Source organism: Coenobita brevimanus, chromosome 95, assembly GCF_032717465.1.
Source record: "Coenobita brevimanus isolate Jiangsu-jjx chromosome 95, ASM3271746v2, whole genome shotgun sequence".
NCBI classification, from domain to species: Eukaryota; Metazoa; Arthropoda; class Malacostraca; order Decapoda; family Coenobitidae; genus Coenobita; species Coenobita brevimanus.
Window position 1 is genome coordinate 27,943,407 of NC_137048.1, and position 17,500 is coordinate 27,960,906.

At 43.1% G+C, this 17,500-nt stretch overlaps 1 protein-coding gene across 1 annotated transcript in view; it reads left to right on the forward strand.

The window, feature by feature from the left end:
* The first annotated feature begins 5,840 nt into the window (after positions 1–5,840).
* Positions 5,841–17,500, forward strand: part of LOC145413161 (dual 3',5'-cyclic-AMP and -GMP phosphodiesterase 11-like) — a 58,945-nt gene continuing 47,285 nt past the window's right edge. Inside the window, exons 1-3 of the mRNA XM_080282886.1 lie at positions 5,841–6,087; positions 8,831–9,059; positions 15,356–15,525. Of these exons, the coding sequence (XP_080139012.1) occupies positions 5,841–6,087; positions 8,831–9,059; positions 15,356–15,525 (646 nt within the window). The remainder of the gene's footprint in view (positions 6,088–8,830; positions 9,060–15,355; positions 15,526–17,500) is intronic.

Here is a 17,500-nt window from a genome sequence, read left to right on the forward strand (position 1 = left end):
CGTGACTGGCATCATATCGCAGTGTTGATCTATCGTTAACAACTTAGTACTGAGTAAGAGATGTTAATCATACTTCTAATTAAAGTAGAGTGTATAATTATTCATTGTGGTAGCATCCTTACAATGTACCAAAAATATTACAAGGCAGCCTGACACCAAACGATAAAAAACATATATTAACTTCACGATAAACCAAAAATAAAAAAATGAGGGTAGATTGTAGTTCTTGTTGTCTCCAAGCTTATATGAACCAAAAATATTACAAAGCAGCCATACACCAAATGGTAAAAAAAATATATATAAAAGTTCATGATAAATCAAAAAAGAAAAAAACTGTGAGATGTAGACTATAAAATTCTTGTCATTCTGCAGTCCACCATCCTCCTTTCGGGGGATAAGGATGTATCTGAAGGATCTTTAGCCAGGCAGTGGAGCCGCCTGGTTATATCGGTGCCACCACATGAAGGCGTCCCTCTCCAGCACCATTAATTTCTTACGAATATTATGTATCCATTTTACTCTGATTTAGCTTAAAACTGACATCTTGAATGCTTAGTTGTAACAGCAGACCAACACCAGAATATGATACTAGTCACGAAGAAATGCTATGGATAGGATGTTGAGTCGTATAGCATTGCCATTTTTTCTGCCACTGATCTACGTGATATAAGCTCCTAGACGACGAAAATTTGAGCCAAGTTATAGAGAAAGTGGTATAGTAAACTTCACCCCAATAGGCCGGGCATTGTCAGTATCAGGCTCTTTCTGCGCCTTCACTTGGTGGCATTAAAATAACCGGGCGCATCAGCTGCCTGGATATACAAACGTCCCTCAAGTACTTCCCTGTCACCCGAAAGGTGGATGGTGGACTGCAAGGGAAGGTAGCTTAAGCCTGCAGTCCACCAGGTGCACGTTTCAGATGAACGTGGGACAACAACGACAACAACAAACAACAACAGCAACAACAACAACTACAACTACAACAATAAACAACAACTACAACAACACACAAACAACAACAACAACAACTCCAGTGACGTTTTTTTCTTCTTCGTCTTGTTGTTGTTATTATTATTATTATTATTATTATTATTATTATTATTATCTCAAGATATGTCTGAGCCGAATAAACTCGTGTGGCGATAGCAAGAGTAAACATCACTCTCTCTCTCTCTCTCTCTCTCTCTCTCTCTCTCTCTCTCTCTCTCGTGTAATTGGAAAATGTATTAATATTAAAGCCGGACCATCCCAGTAGGAATTGTAAAGTCAGTGTGGTATGTAGTCTCTCTCTCTCTCTCTCTCTCTCTCTCTCTCTCTCTCCCATTAATATTTGGACCAGACCACCTAGCAAGAATCATAAAGTGTGTGGTCTGTGTATCCATCTCTCTCTCTCTCTCTCTCTCTCTCTGGATTTCGTCAGGTCAACCGCATTGTCAAACACCTAATTTTGTTTCGCTTTCTTTTCTCCTCTCTCCTTTTTTTTTTTTTTCGTGTCGCAGTCATTGGGGAGCTGAGGGTAAAGGTGAGGTCGTGTTGCTCTTCTCTCTCTCTCTCTCTCTCTCTCTCTCTCTCTCTCTCTCACTCTCTCTCTCTCTCTCTCTCTCTCTGTCATCATCATCAGAATTTTTTCCTGATCATCATAATTCTTTCCTTCCCTCCATTCTCCCCCTTCACCCTTTCCATCCCTCGTCCCCAATTCCCATCATTTTTTTTTTTTTCACTTTCCCCCTCCCCTTCACCATCCCCCTTCACTTGCTCTTGAAATGCCCTGGAGCCCCCCCCCCAGCGCCCTTCTCCCCCCCCCCAAAAAAAGAAAAAAATAGCCTAGAGGTTGATTTAATTAGAAAATGGGATCGGGGGCTTTGGCATTGGCGGATCATGCTGGCTTGTCTTTTGTAGTTACAGAGTGGAGGTTCCCGGTGCTCTGTCGGCTGTAGCAATGTGGTCTTTTAAGAGTCGAGTTTTTTTTTCCTTTCGTTTCGCCACTGATTTTGACTTTTTTTTTTTCTAATTTACTTGCTTCTTGTGACTGGACTTTACTGATCCCGGTTCTCTTTTAACGACTGCAATGTAATCTTTTGTTTAGGAGTTGATCTTTTTATATTTCTTTCGTTTTGCGACTGGTTTTGATTTTTTTTTTTTCTAATTTGGTCCTTCTGTACGCGACTGGTTTTGACGATTTCTTGGTTTATCTATTTCTTTTCATATGACCTAATTTTGACTCGTTCCTTTTTCTGATTTGGTCGTTTTTTTGTGGCTAGCTTTGACGCTTTGCTTTTTTTTTTTTTTTGGACGTGAATTCTTTTGTAAGTACAGAGTGGAGGATCCCGATGCTCTTTGAATGGTAGTAATAGTCTTTTGTTTGGATTTTTTTTTTTTTACTTAATGTTGACTTCCTTTTTTTCTAATTTTTTTACATTCGTTTTGCGGCGGGGTTTGACTTTTTCTATCTAGGAATTTTGTTTTCCTTTGTTTTGTGACTGCCATTCACGATTTCTTACTCTTACTGGGTTTTTATTTCCTTCGTTTTGTGACTGCCTGATACGATTTCTCGCTCAGTCTGGCTCTATTTTCCTTCGTTTTGTGACTTCCTTTTTGACGATTTCGTACTCAATCTGGATTTTTTTGTTTCCTTCGTTTTGTGACTGCCACTGACATTTTTTTTTACTCTGGCTGGGTCATTTTTTTAAATTCGTTTTTGACTGCCATTGACGATTTTTTACTCTAATTGGGTCTTTTTTTTATTCGTTTTGTGTCCTGCCATTGACGATTTTTTACTCTTTTTTTCCTTTGTTTTGTGACTGCCATTGACGATTTTTTACTCTTGTTTTCCTTCGTTTTGTGACTGCCATTGACGATTTTTTACTCTTTTCCTTCGTTTTGTGACTGCCATTGACGATTTTTTACTCTTTTCCTTCGTTTTGTGACTGCTATTGACGATTTTTTACCCTTTTTTTCCTTCGGTTTGTGACTGCCATTGACGATTCTTTACTTTTTTTTTTCCTTTTTTTTGTGTGTGACTGCCTTTGACGCGCTGATGTTTTAACTGGGCCTTTTTTTTTCTTTCGTTTTTCGACTGGTGTGGGCTTTTTCTAACCAGCATATTTTTTTGTTTTGTTTCGGACTGTGGTTTTTACGAGTTTCTAACCAGGAGTTTTTTATACTTTCGTTTTTTCACATGTTTTGACTTTCTTTTGTAACAACAGAGTGGAGGCTTCCTGTATTCTCCCTTTTTTGTTTTCCAGTTCATCCATTCTCTCTCTCTCTCTCTCTCTCTCTCATAATCCAGGCATCCTCACTACCCTGTGCATCATTCGCCACAATAACAACAACAAATAACAATAATTGCCCCACCAGTAACAAAACATATAATGATCTCAACAACAGAACAAGTCATCAACAATTTATATACCTCCAATAACAAACACCATAATTATGTAAAAAAAACAACAACAGCAACAACAGATTATTATGTCCGTGGTGGCGTGTTGACCATGAGGCTCACTGCGCTAGCTTGCTGTGTCACGTCCTATTGACTGGGAATTTAATTAAGGTTGGAAACGAGTCTTCATGTTTTCGGACGCCTAGGGAGATACGGATTCGTGATATATTTCGATTTTTACTCTCTCTCTCTCTCTCTCTCTCTCATAATGTCTAGCCAGAGCGATTGTCTGGTGAGGTGACGCTGGATATTGAAATGTGGGTCTCATCTAGGTTTGAGAGAGGAGAGAGAGAGAGAGAATGTAGTTCATGGCATGACATGAGATTTGAAAGTTATTTTGAACCTTGAAATTAGTATGTAAAATTAACTGTGTGTGTGTGTGTGTGTGTGTGTGTGTGTGTGTGTGTGTGTGTGTGTGTGTGTGTGTGTGTGTGTTTAAAAACAGTAACTCATGACTGTGAACATAGCAAGAACTTCTTGAAAATCGAATTCCATTATTATGAGGCGGTGTGCCCAAAGAAAAATAAAATCCTTTGTTGGCAGGAAGAATAAAATAAAGACATCACGATAAAGACGTCCTCAGTTAAAGAAAATATATTAATGTTAAATATAAATGGTGCTGGGAAGGAGGGCAGGGCAGAGATCTACATTTTACCTGGAAACATTGGCACCTATCCTGATATTCCCTGAAGTGCCAGGTGCCAGGTGAAGTCAGGTGTGCAAGATGTCAGGATTGTGCCATGCTACCTCAGCACACCTGGGTCCTTAATTAACTAACTTGCAGGTGCGGGGACAGTGCTAATTAAGGAGTGTCAGTAATGGGGTACCTGTATTGGAAAGTCATAGTTCGTTAATGAAATATAGTTTTGTAGTTGCTGGTGTTCCAATATTTTTAAGTAATTAGAGAATGTTATTAACCAAAATATTTATTCATTATTAACTTGTAGGGTCATCTCCAAACTTTTTAAAATCGTTTGATGCTTGCCAGAATAAGAATGAAAAAAATCGGACTAAGTCATGTGTGGCAGGGATGTAGTTTTGATGTAATTTCGATTTTTTTTTTTTGTAACCAGGCGTTTAAATGCTGCAGAAACGTAACTGAAAGATACCCAAAGTAGATGTGTTCGAATATTAAAGTCATGGTTAATTACGGAGTGCTAGTAATCATCATCTGGTTAATTAATGACATGGAGTGAATTAAAGCGGTCATTCGCCATGTGCCGTGACCCTAGGGAGCGGAGTGATTAATTACGTAAGACAGGGAGAAGTATGTTTGATTAAGGAATTATATAAACATCGTCAGGTTACCCCGTCAGCCCGAAGACGTCATTTTCATTCTCTTCTTGCCATATCTTGACGATTATATACAGGTTAAGATAGACAGGCAACACAAAAGGTAGATATAGCCTTCATTTACCCTTTCATCATGAAGGACCCTTTTAAGAAACAACAAGAGTAACTATAAAAGACCATCTGATTCTAGAGGTTGAAAGACATGATAAATTTTTAAAATAGTAGAAAGCTATCACCGGATTCTAGGGGTTAAAAGCATGATAAATTAAAAAATACAAAGACATTCCATATTAATACAGGAATAATGTGATGAAAAGAGGAGTGCCATTAAGCAGAGGACGTCGTGGTTAATTAAGGCCGGGGAGCTGGCGGGGGAGAGACGTAGTTAATTGAGACCCGCTGACACAGGGCAGATTAGGGCCTGAAGGATATTTCTAGCCAGGGTCTGATTAAAAGAGGCCCGTGAGGTACCCAAATCTGAAAAAGTAAAGGATTGCGTCATGGTGCAGTGCGTTTGCGTCTGGCGGTGTGGCGAGAACACTTGCGGTGAAGATTTTGCACAAGACTGTGGTTGTGATTTGAGCATTGATACGGAACTTAATCAGTGCATGTGATTGATTAGTTGGAGTCCCGCAATGCCAGTGTGTGCCTGGCTCATTACCAAGCCACTCATAAACTAAGCTGGGGGGCAGAAGTCAAACTAGTTAGTGTGTACCCTGATGCTTCCACTGATGCCTGGCGATGTTTATGTAAGCCCGGATAGTGGATAGGACCCAGTGATAACGGATTAAGAAAAACACAAAAATAACATGATTACTTACATAGCGCCAATTAGCAGGGGAAAACATGGTTGAATAGGGACCATCGCTAGCCAGAGAGGACTATGGTTATTCAAGGACTGTCGTGAACTGGAAAGGGACATGGTTAATAATGACAGACATGGTTAGCCTTATTAACAAGTGTTCATAACCAGACATAAACATGGCCAACTAGGAACCCCCATCCACGCTGGAAAGACCATGGGTAACTGAAAGAAAACCCATAAGAACAGAGGGGCGTGGGGTGAGGAAGATGCAGACTACGATGGGAGGGTAGCAGTAGTAGGATGGGCCAGGGGTCATCCACCACCCTGCTCAACTGTGGCAAGCAGAGGGAAGGGTCACAGCAGGAGCAGGACACACCACCTCCCATACCTCCAGCTCCTCCGCCACGCCTCCTCCACCAGATCAACCGTCTGGAGGGCGGGCGGAGGAGGAGGATCTGGCAGCACTGGAGGCAGGAGGCTTGGCACCCTCGCCCTCGAGCTGCCCATTCTGCTCACTCACCGGACTCGACCACTCTGTGTTGTACTGGTTTGTCAGGAACCTCGAGTTCGAAACCATTGTCAAAATTCGTGCTTCTTTGTGCTGGTGATTTCCTTTCGTTTTCTTTTTTTTCTTCTTTTTTTGGGGGGAGGTGGGTGATGAAGAGATAAGTTCTATTATTTCTAGTACAGGGTGTACAGATATTGTTTGAGTTGTTTTATTCTCAGATAAAACAGTTAAGAGGGAACTGTTTATTTTCCATTTATCTGTCTTGTGTGGGTGAATTTATCAAACTTTTTAACGTAATAAAAGTGTTTACATTTCACATAGCCGGTAATTAGGTAATTAATATGCCAGTCTTACCATCCAGCTGCGGGGTTGCTTGTTAGCTGAGTTACAATACCACTACAAGGGAGCCCAAAATGTGAAGAGTGTTTTATGAAGACTTCTGAGGAAAAGATGCAACCGTATATCACAGAAAACCACCTTCAGAAAATGTGATAGGTGCTTGGCATAGGCACTTGAAAGAAACAGGGATATTTTTTGGGGGGATGGGGGATATAAAGGTGCAGGTCATCCATTGTGGTTGTCTGACGAAACAGATACATGCGTCACAAATGTGTTTCCCTTCATTTCACACAGCGCAAGCCGTAACCCGTCAGTGACACTTACTACACTTATCTGTGGACTTGAGTTTCTCTAAAGCACTCTTATTAACTTGGGTTCTCTTATGGTGTCTTTGTACACAGGTGAGTGTACCTCATTGCAGTATTTTGGTGTTATTTATTGAACAGTCGATAAGTGAAGATGCAAAATTAACGTACTTTTAACTTCATGATATAGAAACGTTGATAAATTCTCCCACAAAATGCACGTTGTATTATTATTATTATTATTATTATTATTATTATTACTATTATTATTATTAGTGGCAGTAGTAGTCGTAGTAGTTGAAATAGTACTAAAATTGCTTGAGGGAAAAAGAATGACGATATATTAACCTGTCGATTTCAGCTCCTCATATTTTTTAACCTTTGATATCATTTTTATTATTTTCCTTTTTTTTTTTGAGGGGGGGTGGTCTTGCGTTTCTTTTACCAGTTGTGTTGAGGTCACGTGTGTGTTTTTAGGACTTGTTTTTCTCTGGGAAGGAAACCTGGGATATTTTTAGAACACGTGTGTGTGAATGTTTTTCTTTTTGATGTTTTGGGAGGGAACGTGTGTGTGTATGTGTGTGTGTGTATGTGTGTGTGTGTGTGTGTGTGTGTGTGTGTGTGTGTGTGTGTGTGTGTGTGTGTGTGTGTGTGTGTGTGTGTGTGTGTGTGTGTGTGTGTGTGTGTTATCTGCTTACATCGTTCCATAGGCATACGTATTATTTTTTTTAGTTCGTTTATCTTTCTTCAGTATCGTTTTTAATCTTTCCAGCTCTGAACGTGAATTACGAAGCCCGTTTCCGAGTTCCGTAATTAATTAAACTTGTGCTGATAAGGGCGCTTTCAGCCTCTTTACTCTCGGCTATCTCACCCTTATCAGCATATCCTTCATTTTTTAGAGAACTGCGAACTATATAGGCCTATTCACAGCGACTTTATTATTATTTTTTCATTATTATTATTATTATTATTATTATTATTATTATTATTTTATCATCGTCATTCTTATTATTATTTCTTCTTATTAGTAGTACTATAATAATAATAATAATAATAATTATTATTATTATTATTATTATTATTATTATTATTATATTATTATTATGATTATGATTATTTATGATGATGATGATGATGATTGTTATTATTATTATTATTATTATTATTATTGTTATTATTTTTAGCATTCGTATTATTACTTATTTTTATTACTTGTTATTATTATTATTATTATTATACACCCCATTACAAGTAGTTGATAATGAGATGATTATAGAAGAATATAGTAAATGTCATTCTCCTAGTTCCTTCCGCGTCTTCCACTGCTAGTTTGATTAGGGTAGCTTAGGTTAGAATGAGCTAGGTTAGGTTAGTTAAGATTGGGTTAGGTAAGATTAGGGATGTTAGGTTAGGCTGGATTAAGTGAGTTTAGGTTACGTTGCCTTAGGCTAGAGTAGGTTAGATTTGGTTGATTTAAGTTTGGTTAGGCCAAGGTTAGGTTAGGTTATTTTAGGTTAGGTTAGGTTGGTTAGGTTAGATTATATTGGATTGGTTAGGTTAGGTTATATTGGGTTTGTTAGGTTAGATTATATTGGGTTGGTTAGGTTAGATTATATTGGGTTGGTAGGGTTAGATTATATTGGGTTGGTTAGGTTAGGTTAGATTGGGTTGGTTAGGTTAGGTTAGATTGGGTTGGTTAGGTTAGGTTAGATTGGGTTGGTTAGGTTAGGTTAGATTGGGTTGGTTAGGTTAGGTTAGATTGGGCTGGTTAGGTTAGGTTAGATTGGGCTGGTTAGGTTAGGTTAGATTGGGTTGGTTAGGTTAGGTTAGATTGGGCTGGTTAGGTTAGGTTAGATTGGGTTGGTTAGGTTAGGTTAAGTTAGATTAGGTTTGGTTAGGTTAGAGAGGGTTGATTGGGTTAGGTTAGGATTGATTGGGTTGATTAGGTTAGGTTAGGATTGATTGGGTTGATTAGGTTAGGTAAAATGGGTTGGTTTAGGTTAGGCTAGGTTAGGTTAGATGGTTTAAGTTAGGGGTAGAATAAGTACCAAATAATCATGTAGCATTTATATATCATTAACAGTAAAAAGGCACAAGACGCCCTAATAATTACCAAGCCCCTTCTGCGTCTTCTGCAGGATGGGGTAGCCACGGCGAGGAGGTCAAGACGAGCCAGGGGGGTGGCGGAGGGGGGTCTGAGGGCAGCAGTGGGGGCGAGGGTCCCCTACCCGGCCCTGCGTCCCCCTCCGACCTGACGGTGGGGCAGGCGGGGGTCGGGTCCCCGAGCTTCACCTATGACCCCGAGTGTGCACGGATGGAGGCATGGCTGGACGACCACCAGGATTTCGTACATGACTACTTTATCAGGTGAGTAGATGGACAGATAGATAGATAGGTAGGTAGATGGATGGATGTAGATGGCTGGATAGATGGATAGATAGATGGATAGATTGATTGATAGATAGCCAGACTTTATGGGGTGAGCAGACACAGGCGCACAGAGAGAGAGAGAGAGAGAGAGAGAGGTGACGGTAGAGGGAAGAAGACTACCAGGACTGTGTGTATAACTAATTCATGAGGTACGTGAGGGCAGGTAGGGAGGGAATGATACTGTAGATGGATAGGGTAGGGCTGTAGAGGACTGGAAAGGGCTGTAGAGGCTGGAAAGGTCTATAGAGGCTAGAAAGGGTTGTGGGGGATCTGGAAAGGACAGTAGAGGGGCTGGAAAGTGCAGTGGAGTGGCTGGAAAATGCTGTAGAAGGGCTGGAAAGGGCTGTGGAGGGGCTGGAAAAGGCTGGAGAGGGCTGTGGAGGGACTGGAAAAGGCTGTAAAGGGGCTAGAAAGGGCTGTGGAGGGGCTGGAAAGTGCTGTGCAGAGGCTGGAAAGGGGTGTAGAGGGGGTCGGAGAGGGCTGTAGAGGGGCTAGAAAGGGATGTAGAGAGGCTAGAATGGGGTGTAGAACTGGAAAGGGGTGTAGAGGACTGGAAATAGGTATAGAGGGCTGGAAAGGGGTGTAGAGGGCTGGAAAGGGGTTTAGAGGGCTGGAAAGGGGTGTAGAGGGCTGGAAAGGGCCGTATAGAGGCGTCAATTCACCTAGCCTCGGAGTCCCCAGGGGGGGGGACCATAAATGCCCCCGCCATCTGCCCCTCTCCCGGTGACGACTCGAGGTGCCTGGAACCACTGTCTGACTCTCTTCTTCTTCATTTCTGCAACATTCGCGGCCTTTCATCTAACTTTCGCTCTGTTGAGCACCACCTCTCCTCCTCTAAACCTCACCTTCTTTTTCTAACGGAGACTCAGCTGTCTGAGGCAACTGACAGCAAACCCTTTTCTGTATCTTCCTACTTTCTCTATACTCATTTCAAAGCCAAAGGTGGCTGTTGTGTATACATACGCAACGACTTATCTTGCTCTCGTGTTCCTGAACTTGATTCTTCTGAATTCTCCACTCTCTGGCTTCGGCTTTCCTGTCATTCTCTGACTAAATATATCTGTGCTGTTTACTTATCCCCTAATTCTACTGACTATCAAAAATTCTTCAACTATCTTACTTCTACGATGGAACACATTCTGTCCATTTCTCCTTTCTCTGAAATCTCCATTCTTGGAGATTTCAATGTTCACCACCACCTTTGGCTCTCCTCTCCTTTCACGGATCCACCTGGTGAACAAGCCTACATCTTTTCTATCCTTAATGACCTAGAGCAGCTTGTACAGCACCCTACCCGTATCCCTGACCGCCTTGGAGAGAGCTCCAACATACTTGACCTCTTCCTCACAACTAATCCTTCTGCTTACTCTGTTAATCTTTTCTCTCCGTTGGGCTCCTCCGATCACAACCTTATTACCTTAACCTGTCCTATCGCTCCAGTACGGCCTGCGGACCCTCCAGGGAAACGTCGTCTCTGGCATTTTGGAGCTGCGGACTGGGAGGCCCTCAGGCAGTACTTATTTGATTTTCCCTGGAATGATTATTGCTTCCATGGCCGTGAGCCATCTGAGTGTGCCTTGCGCATTACGGAGGTTATTCTCTCGGGCATGGAAGCATACATTCCTTTCTCATATCCTTTGACAAACGCAAGAAAGCCTTGGTTTAATCACGCTTGTTCTAATGCTGTCCGCAACAAGGAGAAGGCCTACAAAAGGTATCGGAGCCAACCCACCCCTGAATCACATAATCTTTACGTTTCTGCCCGGAATCGTGCTAAGTCTGTTCTTCGCTCTACTAAAAATAATTTCATCCATACTAAATGCTCTCAACTCTCCAACTCGAATTCTTCCCGCTCCTTCTGGCACCTTGCCAAAAATCTTTCTAACAACTTTACCTCATCATCCTTCCCTCCTCTTTTCTACTCTGATGGTTCTGTAGCTATTTCTTCTACTGATAAAGCAGATCTCTTCGCACAGACTTTCTCCTCCAATTCCACCTTAGACGATTCCGGTGCTGTTCCTCCATCACTTCCCCCCTCTGACTTCCTCATGGCTGACATTAAAATTTCTTCAGTTGATGTATTTTCTGCCATTACTGGCCTCAGTACTAACAAGGCATATGGGCCTGATGGGGTCCCTCCTGTTGTTCTCAAAAACTGTGCTTCTGTGCTTACACCCTGCCTAGGCAAACTATTTCGCCTTTGTCTGTCAACTTGTACCTTTCCTTCTTGCTGGAAGTTTGCTCTCATTCAGCCAGTCCCAAAGAAGGGTGACCACTCCCAACCCTCCAACTATCGTCCAATTGCTTTAACGTCCTGTATTTCAAAAGTTTTCGAGTCAATTCTTAATAAAAAAATTTTAAGGCATCTTTCCTATCACAATCTTCTTTCCGATCGTCAGTATGGGTTCCGTCAGGGACGCTCCACTGGCGATCTTCTCACCTACCTTTCAGACTCCTGGTCATCCTCCTTTCGGGACTTTGGCGAAAGCTTTGCCATTGCACTTGACATCTCAAAGGCTTTCGATCGAGTCTGGCATAAATCGTTAATTTCCAAACTGCCCTCCTACGGTTTCTATCCTTCTATCTGTACCTTCATCGCTAGCTTCCTTTCTGGTCGTTCTATAGCTGCTGTCGTAGACGGCCATCGTTCTTCTCCTAGATCTATCAACAGTGGTGTTCCTCAGGGCTCTGTCCTATCACCAACTCTCTTCCTTTTATTCATCAATGATCTTCTAAGCTGTACATCTAACCCTATCCACTCATACGCTGATGACTCCACCCTTCACCTTTCCATTCGGTTCCCGCAACGCCCATCTCAACAGTTACTTCAAGAAACAAGGGATGAGGCTATGGCACACCTAATGTCTGACTTGGCTCATATCTCTGACTGGGGTAAAAATAATATGGTTGTCTTTAATGCTTCTAAGACTCAGTTCTTACACCTATCAACCCGACAAAATCTTCCACAGGTATACCCACTAATGTTTAATAATATTCAGATTAATCGTGCATCATCCTTGAACATGCTTGGGGTTTCATTTACTCGGGACCTATCTTGGAAAGATCATATTACATCTCTTGTAAAATCTGCTTCCAAGAGATTGGGTGTGCTAAGCCGACTCCGCTCTTTCTTTACCCCTGCACAATTGTTGACTCTATACAGGGGTTTTATCCGCCCCTGTGTGGAGTACAACTCTCATGTGTGGGGAGGCTCCCCACATACAGCTCTTCTCAATAGGGTGGAGTCAAAGGCTTTTCGTCTCATTAACTCTCCTCCTCTTACTGACTCCCTTCAACCTCTGTCTCTTCGCCGCACTGTTGCATCTTTATCTCTTTTCTATCGCTACTTTAATGGTCACTGCTCCTCTGAACTGTCTGCTTGCATTCCTCCACCTCTACGACGGGCGCGTAGCACCCGTCTGGCAGCAAACTCTCATCCCTTTTCTGTCCAACTCTCTAATGCAAGAGTTAACCGTTACTCCCAGTCTTTCATTCATGCAACAGGTCAGCTCTGGAACTGTCTCCCTCTGTCTGTATTTCCTCCTGCCTATGATCTCCAGTCTTTCAAACGCAGTGTGTCCAGGCATCTCAAAATGATCGGATCTTGAATTTGGCTCTCAATTGTATTTTGTTTTTCTCTTGGAGGGAACTGTTACTGCGGGCTCATGGCCTTTGGTTCCTTCTTCCTCGCATAAAAAAAAAAAAAAAAAAAAAAAAATGAAGAGGCTGGAAAAGCTGTGGTCTAGAAGGACTGCAGAAGACCGTATCCATCCACTCCTGACCAAACCATCTCTCCGAAGCTGAATATAATCGTGTGTAAATAACAAAAATAAAATATAATGGACATAATGGGTAATTAAGGAAAGGGGGTAATGATTTAATATGCTAATTAATGATGCTAATTATGTATCCATCCCACTTTTTTTCGGGCTTTAGGGGTATGATGATGATGATGATGATGAAAAAAGTAATAATAATAATAATAATAATAATAATAATGATAATAGCAATAATAATAATAATAATAATAACAATAATAATAATAAAAATAATAATAATAAAAATAATAATAATAATAATAATAATAATAATAAATAGTGGTAAACGGTGATGATAACTATTGGATGCTCTTAATTTAATATTTTTTCGCATCTTTTTGGAAATTAACGATATGACGGAGAGAGAGAGAGAGAGAGAGAGACTGAGAAGAAGAACAAGGAAGATGGTAAGAGAGGGAGAGATAGGGAGAGAAGTGGAGGAGGGGGAAGAGATAGGGAGAGAGAGAGGGAGAGGGAAGGAAGGAGAGATAAGGAGAGCGGGAGAGGAGGAGGAGGAGGAAAGATAAGGAAAGAGGAAAGGGTACGAGGGAGAGAGAGAGAGAGAGAGAGTCAGGTTTAACAGGTTCAAGTGTATCATGGAAGCTGCCAACTCGACCTGAGGGAGTGAGGGGAGAAAGAAGGAGGGGAGAGGGGGAGGAGAAAGAGAGCTTGGTGGGGAGAAGAGAAGGGAGTGTAAGAGGAGAGGGAAGAAGAGGGGAGGAGAAGGAGAAGGGGGGTGAGGGGAGGAGAGGGGATAAGGATTGAGTGGGGTTGAACGGTAGGGGGGGAAAAAGGAAAGAGGGAGAGGGAGCATGCCAAAAATGGACAGGGAAAAGAAGAGGACAGGGAAGAAGATGATAAGGAGGGGAGTTAAGAGGGAAGAGGTGAGCTTGTGAGGGGAGAGTAGGATAGAAAGGGAATATGGGAAAATGGAGAGGAGGGAAAGAAAGGGGTGTGGGAGTGGAGGGAAGAGGGAAATATGAGAAGGGGGAAAGAATTGTACACCGAGAGGTAAGGGGAGAGAGGGGGGGAAGGGAAAGAAGAGTAAAGCGTGATGGGAGGGGAAGGGAGGCATTGGGAGGGGAGAAAGGAGTGGGGAGAAGGGTAGATGAGGAGGAAGGGGAGTAGGAAGTGGGAGAATGAGATGTGGTAGGAGGGAAAGGGAGGTAAACGGGGAAAAGGGCGAAGAAGGGTTAGGCGTGAGGGAGGAGGACACGTGTGAGAAGAGCAGGTGATGGTAGGACAGGTGAGGGTTAGACTGGTGTGAATAGGACAGGTGAGGGTTAGACTGGTGTGGGGAGGACAGGTGTTGGTAGGACAGGTGTGGGGAGGACACGTGTTGGTAGGACAGATGTGAAGAGGACAGGTGTTAGTAGGGCAAGTGTGGGGAGGATAGATGTGGGGAGTACAGGTGTTGGTAGGACAGGTGTGGGGAGGACAGGTGTGGGGAGGACAGGTGTCGGTGTGCATATTGAGGGCAAGGGAGACTCAAGTGTAATTGCAAGTTTGACTGTGATGATTGCTTAGGCTAGACCAGTTGCGCACACACACACACACACACACACACACACACACACACACACACACACACACACACACACACACACACACATTCTCTCTGTCTGTCTGTCTATCTGTCTGTCTCTGTCTCTCTGTCTCTCTCTCTGTCTCTCTCTCTCTCTCTCTCTCTCTCTCCCCCCACTGACCTTCCTCAATCCATAAAAACACCCACGTTAGTACCCTCTCACCAGCCATGATTGAGGTAGGTCTATTTTCATTCAGTATAGACGGTTCGCGATTACATCAAGGGCAATGAGACTGCCGGGAAGGTATTTTTGGATCTAATGATCAAAGGATGGAAGAAAGTGTGTTTGGATGGCAATGTCAAATAGAGACAGTGGATGTGACTAGGAGAGAGAGAGAGAGAGAGAGAGAGAGAGAGATGGGTGGAAGGCAGGGAAGAGAAGAGGATGGTTCGGTGTGGTAAGTTATTGTGTGACAAGGCAAGGTGTGGAAGTTAGACAGGTGTGTGTGTGTGTGTGTGTGTGTGTGTGTGTGTGTGTGTGTGTGTGTGTGTGTGTGTGTGTGTGTTCTTTTGATGTTAGATTTCTGATAAGTTTTGTATCCTGAACCGTGTGGACTTTATATTAAATTGCAAGATTTATATAGTTATTAAAAAAAAAAAGAGGAAAAAGAGGAACAATATGAATTAACAGATAACCTGCTCAGCTGTCAGGTAAAAATATATATAGGTAGGTAGGTAGATAGACCAGTAGACAGGTAGACAGATAAGAGAGTCATGGTATCCCTAATTAGTAGTAGTAGTAGTAGTAGTAGCAGTAATAATAATAATGATAATAATAATAATAATAATAATAATAATAATAATAATCTCCCCACCTTTCACCCCACCAGGAAAGCCTCACGTCACATGGTAGATACCTGGCTTGTCTCCCATGCCGTGCCACAAAGCCTGGGTGTGGGCGCGGGGGCATACTGCGGCGTGGGCGTGGGTGCGGGGGAGGCGGGCGGAGGCGTGGGCGCGGCTCCTAATGGCCAACACCCGGGGTCCAGAGCGTCATCTGGTGAGTATAAGGAAGAAAAAAGAAAAAGAAAAAGAAAAAAGAAGCGTGTGTGTGTGTGTGTGTGTGTGTGTGTTTGGGACATTGTTTTTTGGGATTTTAGAGCTTTTCATTAGTGAAGTTTGTTTTCCTGTCTCGAGTTTTTGGTCTCTCTCTCTCTCTCTCCTCGTGTCTCGTCCCCTTATTCCCCTCTTCTCCCCCTCCCCTTCCTCTTCCCCGTGCCTAATAGAGCGCTGGCAGCAAGATATTGTCTGGGGGTGGGGAGGAGGGGGACTTGAGAGGATATAGTAGGGCTGACTGGTTGTGTGGTGGTGGTGTGTGGTGGTGGTGGTGTGTGGTGTGTGGTGTGTGGTGGTGTGTGTTTGTAGGGTCTGAGTGGTTGTGTGGGAGGGGGTTGAGTGGATGTGTGGTAGGAGGTTGAGTGGATGTTGTAGTGTGGTGTGGTAGTGTAGTGTGATAGTGTTTGGTGAAGTATGGTGTGATTGTGGTGGGGGCTGACTGGTTGTATGGTTGTGTGGTGTGGTTGCGTGGTGGTAGTGGTGAGGTCAGACTGCATTTGTGGTTGTGTGGTGGTGAGGTCTGACTGGTTGTGTGGTTGTGTGTTGACTGCGTGAAGTTGTGGTACAGACGTGTGATGGTGTGGTAATTATGTATGGTGTTGTGGTGCAGATGTGTTGGGAAAAATTACCTCACCATCTTTTCTTCATCTTTGCGTTTCATCATATCCATCACTCACAACTTTCACCTTCTTCACACGTTAATTTCCTTCCTCACCCCCGCCATACCTCACCTATCCTGCCTCACCTTCCCTGCCTCTCCATCTACCTTGCCTCGCCTTTCATGCCTCTCCACCTGCGCTGCCTCACCTTCCATACTTCACCTACCCTGCCTCAGTTTTGCTTCTCTCCACCCACCCTACCGCTTTTCCTGCCTCACCACCTCCCTACCTTACCCTGCCTCTTCTTTCCTGTCACACCACCATGTATTTCTCACCATTCCTGCTTCACCTCCTGTCTTTCCCTGTCTTACCCTCTCCGGACCCCACCTACCATACTTCACCTTCCACTGCCTCTCCTTCTCTGCCTCAACTTCAAATCTGCTCAATCTGACCTACCTAACCACTAATTATCCTTCATCATTAACCCTACCTGACCTCCCTCCTTGTCTCTCCATCTTCCAGACTTACCTGCATTGCCTCACCTCCAATTTAGCCTCTTCATTAGCCTTACCAAGCCTGCCTTACCACCCACCTTGCTTCACCACCCACCCTGCCGTACCACCCAGCCTGCCTCACTACTCACTCTGCCTCACCACCCACCCTGCCTCACAACTCACCGTGCTTCACCCCCCATCAAATCTGTCCTCCCTGCTTCACCACTCACCCTGCATCATTTACTCACCTTGCCTCGCCTCCCTCCATATCTCTGCTTACCACCCAGCCTGCCTCACACCCCTGCTTTACCGCCGCATAGGTGCTGTATTCACGTGTCTGGGAAATTATTAAGGCGGCACAGGTGTTGTGCAGGTGTGGTGTGCATATAGTTAGGATCCAAGTGCGTATGTATGTGTGTGTGTGTGTGTGTGTGTGTTTGTGTGTGTGAGTGAGAGATATTAAAACAGGTGTGTTGCTTTAAACGAGGTGTGTAGATGTGTAGCCAAGGCGAGAATGCAGATGAGATCAGGATAAATAGACACACAGACAGATGGATGGATGGATAAACAGACTTATACAGTACATACCCATATATGGTACATACATACATACAAACAACATACATACATACATATACTCATTCGTACTGATATGTAGTATTATATCCTGACCATTGTTCATGCCTTAGATGAGGAGAAATGTATCGTTGTTACGGCATTGCCTTTTATGTGCTGTAGCCGTTCGAATTTCCCACTTTTATGTATACGACTCTTTGCATGGAATTGACAGCTACACACACACACACTTTCACATGTCACCTCTTGA